The sequence below is a fragment of the Babylonia areolata genome, chromosome 9 (assembly GCF_041734735.1).
Source record: "Babylonia areolata isolate BAREFJ2019XMU chromosome 9, ASM4173473v1, whole genome shotgun sequence".
NCBI classification, from domain to species: domain Eukaryota; kingdom Metazoa; phylum Mollusca; class Gastropoda; order Neogastropoda; family Buccinidae; genus Babylonia; species Babylonia areolata.
In genome coordinates, this window is record NC_134884.1 from 13714298 (window position 1) to 13730496 (window position 16199).

General features: G+C 41.1%; 1 protein-coding gene across 3 annotated transcripts in view; it reads right to left on the bottom strand.

Annotated features, from left to right (window-relative positions):
• Window positions 1-3632: 3632 nt before the first annotated feature.
• The window catches only part of LOC143286068 (sodium-coupled monocarboxylate transporter 1-like), a 32196-nt gene continuing 19629 nt past the window's right edge, over window positions 3633-16199 (bottom strand). For all 3 annotated transcript variants that reach the window (XM_076593630.1, XM_076593632.1, XM_076593631.1), the window contains exons 8-15: window positions 15762-15891; window positions 13117-13205; window positions 12032-12159; window positions 10970-11127; window positions 10103-10371; window positions 8537-8640; window positions 7132-7211; window positions 3633-5785 (exon numbers count right to left, since the gene is read on the bottom strand). In XM_076593630.1, the coding sequence (XP_076449745.1) occupies window positions 5720-5785; window positions 7132-7211; window positions 8537-8640; window positions 10103-10371; window positions 10970-11127; window positions 12032-12159; window positions 13117-13205; window positions 15762-15891 (1024 nt within the window). In that variant the 3' untranslated portion in view covers window positions 3633-5719. The remainder of the gene's footprint in view (window positions 5786-7131; window positions 7212-8536; window positions 8641-10102; window positions 10372-10969; window positions 11128-12031; window positions 12160-13116; window positions 13206-15761; window positions 15892-16199) is intronic.

A 16199-nucleotide genomic window follows, 5' to 3' on the forward strand; every position in this document is an offset into this window, starting at 1 on the left:
ATAACAAAATGTTCACATCACACACACACACACAAACTTACAACCAGAGTGCACAAATCTACTCACACCTAACTCAGACAATGGGAAGTTCAGAGTTTGAATAATCACAATATCAAAACCATTCTCAGCACAAAATACCCACTAAAATTTTCATCAACATACCCAATGACTATTTATAAAATCACTAGATGGGAAAATACATTTAATCACTTGATGGATGAAGTAAATGTCTTCATTAAATAATATGACACACACATGCACACAAATTCCAGAATATTTTCTGGATATTTTAAAGCACATTTAAAAAATGTAATATATACATATAAATATACAGACATCTCTCTTTTAGAAATAATATAGTATTCTCGTATCTTGCACCCCCTATATACATGTATTTCCCGTGACACACACAGACACGCACATTTTTTTTTTCAATTCTTTTACTTTTTTTTTTTTTTTGTTTTTTTTGAAGGACGGACGGGGAGTGTGTAAGGGTTAAAAACACAACACAAAAGGGAGAGATTCTCTGCGATAGGCAAACTCACATTTCTGCAGTTCTTCTGCCTTTTTCTTTCTTTCTTTCTTTTTTTTTTTTTTTACATATAGGAAGGATGGGGAATGTGTAATAAATAAGCATTACGAAAGGGAGAGATTGTCCAAACTGATGGACTGCAAACAAAAGACCGATGCAATGGCAACTACTGCAGCGCCACTGTCTTTTCGACTTTGTAGTTTGCACCTCAAATCATCTTTGTGCAAATGAAAGTGTTCACAACTGTACATATATATAAATATATATCTATCTGGTATGCCTGAAGGTCAAAGACTGCTTATTGTTTGCTAATGCCTTTTCAGATCTCTAAATCAAATATAAAGACTCTTAACTGGTAATTACCTTGAAATATTTAACTTGATTCAAATGTATTCTTTGAGAAAGTTTCAAATCACATTTTGTATTGATGAAAAAAATACCACACTAACAGAAACATATAATAACAAGATAACACATATAACAACAAAAAGAGCACATGCACATGATCTAAACGGAATTTTCATTACCAATTTCCCCAGACTATTCTGGTTCATTACAATACATACAAAAATTTTACATGCTAAATTTGAAATGGATTTTCAATTCATATTTCACAAATTTCTTTTCAGATTCATTACATTATATACAAAATTTAGCATCAGACATTTTTGACTGGTTATAAGAGTCTCTCAGCAACAATATACAGCATATAGACTATCATGTGCTCCTTTGAGGGAGGATGGAGGGAGAGTGTGGGTGGGGGTTTAAAGAGAGAGAAAGACAGACAGACAGACAGAAAGAAAGAAGATGAAGAATAGCAAATTGCAGAGCGGAGATGGGTCACAGTTTTCCATTCACAGGAATGTAAATTTTTGGGGTACTGCACTATCAAACAAGGTGTTTTAAAAGAATGGTAGGGGGTAGGGGAAAAGAGATGTGTGGTATCTGTCTGAAAAATTCATACATAAGTGTTATTAACTCAAAAACATAATTACCAATCAAGGAAAGAACCATGGTGATGAACAAAAACATGATTACAAAATTAAAACAAAAATCACATTGAAACGTAAGGATGGTCACATTTAAAGTGGATAAATAATGATATTCCACACTGGAATAAATGGCTGTTGTGTGGGATCCACACCTAAAGCAGGGTGCTGAGAAGTTGTGGGGGTGAGATGCCCCAGCCAGCAAGGTCTATAACCATGGACTACACGGTGCAGCACCAGCCAGCAAGGTCTATAACCATGGACTACACGGTGCAGCACCAGCCAGCAAGGTCTATAACCATGGACTACACGGTACAGCACCAGCCAGCAAGGTCTATAACCATGGACTACACAGTGCAGCACCAGCCAGCAAGGTCTATAACCATGGACTACATGGTGCAGCACCAGCCAGCAAGGTCTATAACCATGGACTACACGGTGCAGCACCAGCCAGCAAGGTCTATAACCATGGACTACATGGTGCAGCACCAGCCAGCAAGGTTTATAACCATGGACTACACGGTGCAGCACCAGCCAGCAAGGTCTATAACCATGGACTACACGGTGCAGCACCAGCCAGCAAGGTCTATAACCATGGACTACACGGTGCAGCACCAGCCAGCAAGGTTTATAACCATGGACTACAAGTCCAGGGACCAGGGCAGTGTGACAGAGATGTTACAACAGCTGCAGCTACCGAATTTTCAAACCCGCAGATAACAGATGAGGCTGACAACCATGTGCATGGTGGTTGAGGGACAGCATACAGCACCCTGCCTCTTGACAATTTCCTGGGGAAAGCAAGACCCTGAAGGTGAAGAACAAAACAAAACCTTTCAGGATTGCGTTACAGACCTGATCAGTAAACAAACCTCAAACAACAGCAAAGGGCTTGCGATTCCCCAAGGAACAAAGACTGAAGAATACTGAAACTTTTTAAAAATTCTATTTCAACTGCACTGGAGAGGAAAATAAACCTCCACAAAATATTGTGACAGTCTCATCAGTTAATGCTGAGGGTCACAAAACACCTGCGGTTTAATTCCAACTGTGCAGCCCCAGTTTCCACTGCAACAAAAGGAAATTGTGGCTCCCGAGATTTACCAATTCTGACCCACAAAAAGGAGGTGCTTTTTATGGCCACTTCTAACCATGTTCATGCTGCAACTTGCTGATTAAAGACACCCTGTTTTCTTGAGACATTTCTAAAATAGGGAAAACATAAACTGCTGTACCAGTGTGTGTGTGTGTGTGTGTGTGTGTGTGTGTGTGTGTGTGTGTGTGTTCTTTAAATGACACATATTAATCATATTTACTTATTTTTGGACATCATGTGTTTATACAAACAGTATATCTGATCAGATTTTGTCTCCATTTTTTTCAAGTCCTGAATCAAACAAGCTGTACTGCCTGTGCATTTTCCAACCAATACCTTCAAATGTTTAAACAATAAGGACAGTGAACAGTAAGAAAAAATAAAAATTAAAAAAAGGAAAAAAGTGGGAATAGCTCAGGATCAGACAAGTAAAGATAATAGCTCAGAATGTGAAATACGTATCAAGTAGTTGCCCAATGTTTAGAACTGTAAAACTTGATCCTATGACATGATACGCAAACTGGAATGTTTAACAAACAACTTCACCTAGTAACGTAAAAGAAAATATCATGTCAGTTTCCCTCTTCAAAACTGTTAAAAGGTGATTTCTTCCTCCAAATGAAGACGGATTTTCATAGTTAGAATACTTCTGAATCACTTTTTCCCAGGTACAGTAATAAATTAGGCACAAATACATTGTTACAATACAGTCAACAAATTAAAATGTTCCATCAAACAAGAAAGAATCTTTGAATGGCCCATTCACTCCCTCACTTCCCCCCTCCCATCATGGTCTCTCAGTAACCAAACTAAACCATAATACAAGTAGTGGATTGTCAGTGTCGTTCATTCTCTAGGGCTTAACAATAAATACTAACTCAGCACATGTGCAGAAACCTGAAAAATAACTAATGTCCCTGAGGGTATGCATGATTTAAAAAAATCTCACATGGACAAAGTTAAATGTTTGTCATATGAATTCTGTGTGACACTGTCAAATCACCCTGAGCTGGAATTACTATTCCATCTGTTATCAGTTTTATTGGCAGCACTAAAGCCAAGGAAGATTTGGGTATAATCTCAGCGGAGACATTATTTTCCACCATAACAGCAAGAGAACTGATCACAATTACACCACTGACACTGCACATACTCTGATGAAGCGACTTTGAACAACAGAGATTGGCAACAATGTAACACAAACAGATTAAGTATTAATACAAGAAGCCAGTAAGATGTTCTATGTCACCACACTAATGCTTACACTACAAACTATGTTCACCATGCAAACAATCTGGAGCAACAGAACAAGAAACTCTCACAGACACACACACTAAAAAAATCTAAATAACTGTGACAGAACTGATGTCAAGAACAAAATAACTACCTAAATAATTATCAAGATGCAAAAATCTAGACTGGACACAAAGGATAAATAATACCAACATAACATAATCAATACTGTTTTCTTTACACAAAAACAAAACAAAACAAAACAAGCTGTTTTTTGCCTTATCATGAAAGTACATAACTCACCACCAAACATAAATGAAATGGAGATGATAATGACAGGCATTTGTATATCCAACAGAATAATGCTGGTCACAGGAATGACATGATGGCATATGTAGTGAATGGTATATCTCTGCATTTCACTGTTGTCTGAAGATGATCTTTATTTGTGAATTTTCGTTAACTGCAGTGCACATCATGATGATCATGATGACATGTAATCAAGCCACTTCTATGCAAATAATTACAATCAAACATAGAAAAAACACCTGTTAATCTCTGAAGACAGATCAATGTATAAGTGTGTTCACATCAAAAGTGAACTAAACTGGAATTGTGACTCTTGATATTCCAAGTGGTACTTGGATACCTGACAAATCTATGGACCAAACCACAGGTTAGAAAACAATAACAACAGTACAGTCTTATGATATTGAACATAAAATCACCCAGACTGATTGAATTCAACAATAAGTGTTCTTTATCAAGATTCAGAGCTTGTTCATCAAATTTTGCATGTGATTAAAATTACAAAACAAAACAAACAGCGGCCAAACAACAATAACAACAGACGCAGGAACTGAAATAACAAGAACATAGTAAAATATCCACATGTTCACACATGTACCAGTTTGCAAATAGTATGGCTTGAATACTATGGTACACAATAATGATGAGGGATCAATCGTTTCATTTACCTGCTTTGCATCCTGATTCACACACACACACAAATGCAAAGACGTAATAATCTCGTCCCTAATCTTACATTTTATAGCAGTCTGTACTTACTTTTTTGTCCTTGTCTTACAGAAAACAAGTTTCACCGGGAATAAGTGCTGGAAAAGGTAGTGTATCACAATGATGCAAAATATCATAATACGACTCTGATTAAAAGTCAATACACACTTACTTCCCTTTAAAGATTTACCCCAACACTTGAGAACAGATAGATATTACAATATGATATAAATATCTGGGTTTTTTTTCTTTTCTTTCATTCATTTGCTTAGGAGTAACAGAAAAATTCATACATACCTAAAAAAAAAATAATAAAAAAAAAAAAAAAATTGCCCCAATGCAATGTAATGCAAATCTGTTGTTCCCTTTTATTTCATTTGCTTAGGAGTAACAGAAAAATTCACATGTACCTTAAAAAAACATTTGCCAACACTTAAGAGGACACACAGATTTTAGGACCATTTTACAATGTGATGCAAATCTCAGTTAAACTCTCTTTGTTTTTTGATTCGATTACGAATACATACAAAAATTCACGCATCCCTCAAAAAACATTCAGCCCAACACTAGAGAAGAGGACATGCAGACATTGCAATGGGACACAACTCCTCAGCCATGCTCTCTTTTTTCACATGGCAGGATGCCAGAGGATGGATGGATGGCAGACTGATCAGGAACAAAGCATGACAAGAGATCTTCAACACTGATAAGAGAACAGACATGAAAGTGATCACATACACTACGGGATTTGATTGTCAGAAGACGCTGTGTCTCCATGATCTGATACGTTTCTAACTGCACATTTCTGCCAAAAGGATGAAGATCACTCTTTCCTGTACGGGCCTTCCTTCATCAAAGTCTGGTGGTGGTGTTCACATTTGTTGACAAGTCAATCTGTGCTATCAGGTCTGTCTGCTCCTGAAAACAAATGAACTTGTATTATGAAAACAGCAGTAAAGTCAATGAAGTATCATCACTATAATGATCACCATGGCTCCTGAAAAAATGAAAAGAATCAGTATATAAAAATCATCAGTAAAATCTAATGAAAAAACTGATTACAATGATCAACTGCTTGCATGGGCAATCTTTCTACTACTGATATAATTGTTACAATATTCATATATGCATCAATTGTTAGTAGCATGACAACCACATAAAATGGTTCCTTTTTACTCTTTGATTTGGGACAGTACTACATGTCACTGGTTTAAATATACTGGACAGATCTGAAGCAGGTTGGACGGAAAGGTGTTAACAAATTTTGTTTTTCTTTTCTTTTCCTTGCTGTTCCTTCTTCTGTTGAGAGTGAGACACCACCACACTGCTCATCCCAGATCCCTTAACTCATTCCATCCCACAGACACAGGCCTGCTACAACACCCCTGGACCAGCACTGCAAGAGGCCACGAAAACAGCAAAAATTGATGGAGAATTGTTGATTTAATCAGCCAAACAAAACTTTGTTTTTATGGTTCCGGAATCCCTGAACAGTTGGTTTAGAATGCCAACTGTAACAAGCAATAATGAACGAAATTAGAATAGTGTGTTGGTACCAGAATACTTGTACCTGGTCCACAGGGGAAGTAATCATGGTACGAGTTATCTCATACCTGGAGTAGAATGAGTTAAACAGCCACAGCAAGGCTTGTTCTGTTTCTGTTGAGGTACCCGCACATCACAGTTAAGAGAAGTTGTCACATCTTCTCAGTTATTTAGCTGTACACATTCTTGGAATTCACTCTCTTCTTCAGTCCGTCACAGTCACATCCTTCAAAACAAATCTATAAACATCCCTTTTCAAGCAGTCTCTATATAACTCCATCCCATAAGCTGTATTCTATTGATCATAACTATTTCTTTCATATTTATGTGCATTTGTAAGCGCATATGTGTGTGTTGTGGTTTCTGTTTGACTGATGTAGTATTGTAAAGAGCTTTTACAGTTTGAGACAATGAATAATTATACATGGAGCCATGCCGAGTGAGTACCCCTAATTGTGAGAATAAATCAAAGATAAATGATGATTAAAACAATGAATGAATTAACAGACTGGACTGGTGTTAAATAAAAGGACATCTATCACAAACTAAAATACAGGATAAAAAAAGAAACAAATAAACAGACATAAATTACAAACCACACAACTGCAATATCATGCAGAAAAACCAAAGTGTACACTGCCACTTGCTCTCCACTGCCATTGCCATACTCACACTTGCCAAAGCTGGCATCACACACAGTCACACATTTGTACTCGCACCTTTTGCGTATCTTTTTTTCTGCAGCAGCCCAGCACGTCATAGTAAGTTCGATGGTCCACTTCATTATTTTTGTTGAAACCTGGAGAGACAGAAGAAAAAAAACAAAACCGATTCACTGGGGATTCAGTTTCCTTGTTTTCTGAAAATATGCAATCAAAAACAACAAAACCAGATGCCATTGTCAAAGCAAAGACAGTTACCTCAAAATAATCTGTTCTGCTGAAGTAACAATTTTTTACTGAGCACATGAAGCACCATAAAGGAATCCTGCACAGACACATAACTCTCCATTCAGGTGACTGACTATTTTTGCTTTGAAGTTACATTTTCCCTGAACATAAGTAATAAAGAAGCTAACAACAGACAAAGAATTTCTCCATCCAGATTATTCATTTTCACTTTACTGCTGACAATTCACCATAATCAAAATTCTGAGAACCACCTTTTCAAGAGAAAACATCCCCCCCCCCAAAAAAAAAAAAAATAAAAAATAATAAAAAATAAAAATCCAACAACAAAAAGAGTTAACGTAAGAAATAAGATTGGTAAGTCTTTGGTCGATGTTCTTCAGGTCCCAAGAACACATTTTTGTTCCTGCAATTTACTGAAGGTGGCTCTACAACCACAGTCTGCTGTCGCAGTGTCTGGAGCAGTTGAGGGACTAGAAGTTGGTCACTGTGGTCACTACTGGTTTTGCACTATGGCGTTCTCTTGCAACAATGAGATGCTGGATCTCTTTAATAAACAAATTACAGACTTGGTGGACTGTGGCCAGCCAGTGTGATCGACCTCAAGCTCCTTTGATTACATCTTGCACCAGCGGAGGTTGGATCTGATGGAATCTTTATAATGATTCTTTGGTCACCGTTGGTGTTTTTTGTCACGTACACACTCTCCATGCATCAGGTGTTGTCATGTGGTGCTTCACCATGCAGATGACCTGCCCCAGTCACTGTGTTGGGCCTACACTACTGGTAACACTTCCATTAAATAACTACACACTTACGCAGTCTGTTTCAGTCATTCTCACCAATTGTCGATTCCATCTCAGTGAAAGTTAAAAAGGTATCATGAACTGGTTCCTTTAAGTACCAGTACATAACACATAACACAAGCTTTCATGGTCTTGCAATTTTTCCTCCAAAAACTACAGATGTCTGGTGACAAAATATCACAAAGATAAAAGCACAAAGACATATAATAATTATACAACTGCTACTCCTACTACTGCTACTAATGAAAAAATAAATGTATTGACATAGTATTGAATCTTGTGTGAAGACAAATCAAGGTACAGTAAAACCCAACTTCCATGTGCACACACACACACACACACACACATGCAATATGCACACACACACACACACACACACACACACACACACACACACAAGGAGGTAATACCTGTGACAGCAGACACGAGGATGCCAACAACAATGGAAATGATGATAGCAAGCGTTCCAAAATGTTGATATGACAGGCGGTACCACACATCCACCAATGGGTCACTGGAAAAAATACACACAGATCTCTTCATGACACGGAAGTAAACAGACGATAACAGAGCTTTTGCCACTTACATAGGTGGTATCTGTATGTTGAGTCCAAACTTGGGAGAGTTCTTCCAGTCAATCATCAGTATGAGACAGGGATGCCTTCTGTCATTGTGATACTCTTCAACCCCTTTTTCTTTCTTTTTATTTATTTATTTTATTTATTTATTTTTTTAGATAATTACAACACACAGTGTCCGTGGGAAAGGCACTTTACACCGATTTCTCAGGTCCAGCCAGGTGTGAACAGGTACCTGACAGGTTGGAGAAGGTTAAAACAGTGGAAGGAGAGGACTGGGCCCCAGCTTGCTGTGCCGTGCACTCGTCACAGTGGGCATTAATTCACTGCCCCAATAGCAGTCAAACGCTGTGGGACCTTTTAAAAATGTTTATACACCAGAAAACCCACATGACCACCATATTTACATCTCCATCGGTGGCAGGGATGCAAACTCTGTTTTGCGGACAATACTGACCCAATGGTCCCTTGTCAGGACAGAACGGACATGACCATGCCACACCTTCTGTCAGTGACCACCAATTGACCAGCTTGGAGGAGAATGTCAGCTTCTATCCCTCAGGTCCCCCTGACAATTACAGAAGTCATGGACTGATGATGATAATGATGGATGTTATCTGTATGTGGGGTAAAAAAATAATAGTGATAATAATTATTACATTCTCTGTAAATCTATCTATCCTTGGGTTTAAACTTTTTGCAATGACATAAAATCAACAGTGGTTACAAATAGACAAACGACTGTGGTTTTCAGTGAGAGATAATGTTTTCATGCCAATCAAATATACACTTACTCGTTTTTGCTTTGTATAAAGAAATTCTTGGGATAATGATAACAGAAAAAGACAACACTAAAAGGATTATTATCATTGACAGCAATGTTATATGAAATTTCAATATTTGCTGATGACACAGGTGACATCAGAAGCTGATGCAGTATCTTTCCAGAAAACAACAGACACAATAAACCCATCTGAAACAAAAAAGTGAACATATGAACAACAGAGAAGTGCAAGCCAGGCTAGAAAGTAAAAAAAATATATTTACCATCATGAGCAAAACCCTTACCTGTATTGTATGGTATTGTATTGCACTGTACTATATTGTACTGAACTGTACTGTATTGCATTACTCTTTTGTCAAAAGATTTCTCTCACCCTGCTCATCCTGGGGAGAGCATGTTGATTCAGAGCTGCACTACCCATTTTTTTTCTTTTTTTACTACTTGCAAGTGTTTTGCTAACAAAGTGGATTTTTCTACATAATTTTGCAACAGCAACCCAAACTTAAAAATGGAATGGAATCCACAAACATTCAAAATGCTTGGCGATAATACAAGCAAAAATAACCACAAAAAAGACAGTGAAAAGAACAAAGAAAATTCCCGCAATTTCTAACCTTTCAGCAGGCATGGACATGGTAGTACCAAGCGTATCGTTTGTTGTCAAACTGGCTGCTGTAGAAGACAATACTGTGTATGTTCCATTCATGACGATGTCTGCAGAAGTCAACACTGCTGGTGTTCCGTTGACCACAACGTCCGTCACATTGCACAACAGGGTATTCAGTGGTGGGAGTGCCGAGGGTGCAGATTTGGGGTTGAATATCGCTCCCAGACCCACCCACAGGGAGATCCCCAGGCTGCAGACCAGGCCAACACCGGCACCCTGGGTGTGAAAGGCAGACAGAGAAAAACGATCAATAAGAGAAAGGTAAAAACCATCACGCAATATGAGAATGTGTGTGTGACATCAAATGTGTAATGTGTACAATATTCCAGTGCCTCCCTCCATGCTGTTTGCTTTTACCCCAGGTATAACATAGGCTCTGAGTAAATATATCATGTTTATCACTGTTGTCCGTTTTCAAGAGAAGTATGCCCCCTCCCCATCAATCCACGCAAACACTCTTCCCTTCTCTCTCTCTCTCTCTCACACACGCCTTCCATTCATACACAAACACACAAACACACCAGTCCACAAACACACACATACACACACAGCTGTTCACACACACAAACACACACACCCATCTACACACACACACACACATACACCTTCCATTCCTATTTCACACACACACAGACACACACACACAAACTTTCCATTCACACACATGCACACATGTACACCCTTCCACACACAAAAACACACACACACCCTTCCACGCACACACAAACACACACCATTCCACACACACACACACACCTTCTCTTACACTCAACCCCTTCCCCTCGAACACCCCTTCCCCCACAGCCAGACTCACCCAGCAGTTGACGCAGGGAAAGAACATGCCGACCAGCAGCAGTCCCATCAGGGGCCCCCCCACCATGCCGAAGATGCTGAGGGCGATCTGAAGCACCGTCTTCCCCATCACGCCCGCCATGTACGCCAGACCGATCGTCACCAGCCCATAAAAGGTTGCTGCATAGTCAGACAGTGCCTGGAGTTAGTCACACTTCTTGAACACTTAAATCAGCTTGGCTGAGGATAACCATTTGTAGAACCTACATGCTCAGTGAAGGCCATTAATAATAATGATAGTAATGAAAAGTATTTACACAGTGTTGAATCTTGTAGAGACAATCGAAGCAGCCCAGTCATTTACACGCTTGCATAAATTTAAATCAGATATATATATATATATATATATATATATATATATATATATATATATATATATATATTGTGTGTGTGTGTGTGTGTGTGAGAGAGAGAGAGAGAGAGAGAGAGAGAGAGAGAGAGAGAGAGAGAGAGAGAGAGATCTGAATTTTGAAGTGAAATATGTTGTTTTGAAGAAATCTCAGATTCTTGTTAAAGCAAAGTGATAAGAATCTGTCTCACTTTGATCAAATCAACAGACGGGCGCAATAGCTGAATGGTTAAAGCACTGGACTTTCAATCTGAGGGTCCTGGGTTCGAATCTCGGAAACGGCACCTGGTGAGTAAAGGGTGGAGATTTTTCCGATCTCACAGGTCAACATATGTGCAGACCTGCTAGTGCCTGAACCCCCTTTGTGTGTATATGCAAGCAGAAGATCAAATACGCACGTTAAAGATCCTGTAATCCATGTCAGCGTTCGGTGGGTTATGGAAACAAGAACATACCCAGCATGCACACCCCTGAAAATGGAGTATGGCTGCCTACATGGCAGGATAAAACAATCATACACGTAAAAACCCACTCGTGCACATATGAGTGAACGTGGGAGTTGCAGCCCACAAACGCAGAAGAAGATCAAACCAACATATTTGTCTCCAAGGTCTGAACAATGTATATCATGTACACACAAGCATGCATGCAGAGCAGTGCTGCTAATCACTATACCTGATCCCACAGTGACAATAGAATAGAGACGACTGGAGGCGTGTCCTCCTGTTAGTTTCTTCAACGAAGTCTTGAAGAAATCCTCCAGGGTCACAGCGGCAAGGGAATTTACTCCCGATGACACCGTGCTGAAATATGGATCGACACAGTTAAGGAACAGCTGATATAAAGCTGAAAGGCTGTTCATGTTAAAACATGGCACATATACAAACATGGTGTGTGTGTGTGTGTGTGTGTGTGTGTGTGTGTGTGTGTGTGTGTGTGTTATGAGTACCTACAATGTCATGAAATAATAAGGATGGAAAACAAAGAACAGACAGACATGCATACAAAATGTCTTATCTTTCAATTCCAGGTGTGTTAAACGTTTTTAATTTTAATAATTTTCATCTATGATGGGTCCATTCTAGGTGCCTATAAGACACTACAATGAAAAGGGATGAAGTAAACAAACAAACAAACAAACTAAAAAATAGAACAAAAACTAATCAACACAAGTCTTAGCCTGCAACTGATTCTTAATGAACTGTTTATGGTATTGAACACAGAATGACTGATGACCAAGCGTGATGGAGTTCTTTTCTTCTTACCTAACCAAACCTCACCCTTACCTCATTGTGGAGAAATTCTGAGATAGTTAACTTGTAACAGCAGTGTCTAACTCAGTGCCGCCTTCCGAGCATACTGGAAACTGTAAATTTCCCTGAGTCCAAGTCATGTCTGTGTCCATGCTTTCTGATTCCGTGCTGTTTCATGAGTTACCTCCCTTCACCCGTTTTCCATCCTCCTTTTGAATTGGCATTTGTCAAGTTTTTTTGTGTGTGATTTTTTTGTGTGTGTTTTTTTTCCCTTCAAATATTAACACTGAAAATGCTGAAAAGAAACCACAAAAAAAAACTCCACCCCAAAATAGGCACAGAGGAGGTGGTTCTTCAGGAAGTTTTCATAAGCAGCGACAGAGTCAAGGAGCCAAATGATTCAGATTCCAGCCAAAGTGACGACGATCCCGATGCAAGGTGCAGGTAGGGAGGAGGGGTGGGTGCGGGTGCGGGGGTTGGGGGTGTGTGTGGGTGGTGTGGGTGTACCTGAGGGCAGCGCTGTACACACAGGCCACAAAGAGACCTGGCAGTCCTGGCATGTCTCCCAGAGTCTGCATCACAAACAGCGGGATCAGCTGAAACAGCAGAAATGAAAAGGGCCAGTCACTGTGTGTCACTTGTCATGTTTGGTATGCTTCATGGTGGTGTGTGTTGTGGTGTGGCGTGGTGTGTTGAGTTGTGGTGTGTTAGGGTGTGTGTGGCGTGGTGTGTTGTGGTGTGTTGTGGTGTGGCGTGGTGTGGTGTGGCGTGGTGTGTTGTGGTGTGTTGTGGTGTGGCGTGGTGTGTTGAGTTGTGGTGTGTTGTGGTGTGGCGTGGTGTGTTGAGTTGTGGTGTGTTGTGGTGTGTGTGGCGTGGTGTGTTGTGGTGTGTTGTGGTGTGGCGTGGTGTGTTGAGTTGTGGTGTGTTGTGGTGTGTGGCATGGTGTGTGTGGCGTGGTGAATGTGGTGTGGTGTGTTGCGTTCTGGTGTGTTGTGGGGTGATGTGTGTGGCATGGTGTGGTGTGTGTGGCGTGGTGTGTGTGGTGTGGCGTGGTGTGTTGTGGCGTGGTGTGGTGTGGTGTGGCGTGGTGTGGTGTGGCATGCATGTGGTGTGGTGTGTGTGGCGTTGTGTGGCATGGCATGGTGTGGCATGGCGTGGTGTGGTGTGGCATGCATGTGGTGTGGTGTGTGTGGCGTTGTGTGGCATGGCGTGGTGTGGCATGGTGTGGTGTGGTGTGGCGTGGTGTGTGTGGCATGGTATGTGGTTTATTGTGGTGTGGTACTGTACTGCAATATATTGTGTTGTATTGCACCGCAGTGTCTTGCTGGAATTCTACTACACCGACTTGCCAAAATGTGTGTGTGTGTGTGTGTGTGTGTGTGTGTGTGTGTGTGTGTGTGTGTGTGGTTCATGTGTGTGTGTGTGTGTATGTGCATGTGTGTGTGTGTGTGTGTGTGTGTGTGTGCATGAGCGTGTGTGAATGAGTGACAGAGACAGCAGATAAACATCAAAGCACGTATGGATGAATGAACCAATCAACACATGCAAATTATACACACCACCTTTATATTTATCAGTCCACACATTCAATCTAAACAGTAATGCAAGCCCCTGAGCTTTCCCCCACACCTGCCGACATCCTGTCACCACCTGGTCCTGACTGACATCCTGACTGACATCCAGCCCTGGAGAAACAGTGCTGCAGCCTTTGTTAGTGGCCAACTGACAAGGGCCATACTTTTCTCACCTGCTGGCAGCCGCTCACCTGGTGTCCCTTGGCAACCATGGCTGATTTAGTAGTGCTGCAGCCATTGTAAGTGGTCTGAGTACATGACTTATCTCAGACCTGCCTTCAGCCTCTCACCTGGTCTCCCTTGACAACCACCCCAGGGTTAATAGGGTAATTTATGTTAATGACAAGCCCCTTAATTTGCCTAACACCTGCCAACAGCCTCTCACCTGGTTTCCCTTGACAACCACCCCAGGGTTAATAGGGTAATGTATGTTAATGACAAGCCCCTTAATTTACCTGACACCTGCCAACAGCCTCTCACCTGGTCTCCCTTGACAACCACCCCAGGGTTAATAGGGTAATGTATGTTAATGACAAGCCCTTTAATTTACCTGACACCTGCCAACAGCCTCTCACCTGGTCTCCCTTGACAACCACCCCAAGGTTAATAGGGTAATGTATGTTAATGACAAGCCCCTTAATTTACCTAACACCTGCCAACAGCCTCTCACCTGGTCTCCCTTGACAACCACCCCAGGGTTAATAGGGTAATGTATGTTAATGACAAGCCCCTTAATTTACCTAACACCTCTCACCTGGTTTCCCTTGGCAACCAGCAATTATGTACAGCAAAGTCTTCTAATGGCATCAACTGATTTAGCACTGTACTTGTATAGTGTTTCTGTTGAGAGAGACGGCTGTACCTCGACCTGCATGTACTTTTGTTGTTCAAGTGATAATCCTTTGGCACTTAAACCTGTTATTTTATTTGTAATTTGCTGTTGTCACCCCAATCACACGGGGCTGTGGCCTTTAGTCAACAAACCATCAAGTCTCAGTCCCTCAGCAGCCACCCCTGATGTTACAGGGTCACAGCCATTGGTAAGTGGAGTATCATGACTTTTCTCACCCCTGCCCCCAGTCTCTCACCTGGTCTCCCTCGGCAACCACACCTGACGCAAATGGGATCACCGCCATGGTAAAGTGGAGTATCATGACTTTTCTCACACCTGCCTCCAGTCTATCACCTGGTCTCCCGCGGCAACCACACCTGATGTTACAGGGTGGCAGCCATGGTAAAGTGAAGTAGAAGACTTTTCTCACCCCTGCCCCTGGTCTCTCACCTGGTCTCCCTCGGCAACCACACCTTATGCAATGGGATCACAGCCATGGTAAAGTGGAGTATAATGACTTTTCTCACACACCCCTCCAGTCTCTCACCTGGCTCCCTCGGCAACCACACCTGACGTAAATGGGATCACCGCCATGGTAAAGTGGAGTATCATGACTTTTCTCACACCTGCCTCCAGTCTATGACCTGGTCTCCCTCGGCAACCACACCTAATGTTACAGGGTGGCAGCCATGGTAAAGTGGAGTATTATGACTTTTCTCACCCCCCACACCCCTCCAGTCTCTCACCTGGTCTCCCTTGGCAACCACACCTGAAGCGATGGGGTCACAGCCATAGTAAGTGGCGTACATGACAAGGCCGGACATCATGGCCAGTGCCAGGAACAGCTCGGAGATGGGCAGGTGAATCATGATGGCCCTGGACAGATCACACCCCTCCCGTGTCTTAACCCATTCAAGCCCGGGGAGTTTACAGCCTTGGCAGGATTCCCTGACATATTCATGTGGAAAACTGCAGAAAATATACTGAAACTGACCAGTTTTTCCTCTATACTGACACATCTGACACAGCCAGAAATACTGTAGGAGCTAGTTTCCATTGCTTGCAGTTTATGCATGTGCAGGAGAAACATGGAAACAGTTTTTATGAAACAAATTCAGTGTCCTAGCATTGCTCGGGTGCAGGGTTGAATGAGTTAATATCGCTGAAAGATGAACACACACACA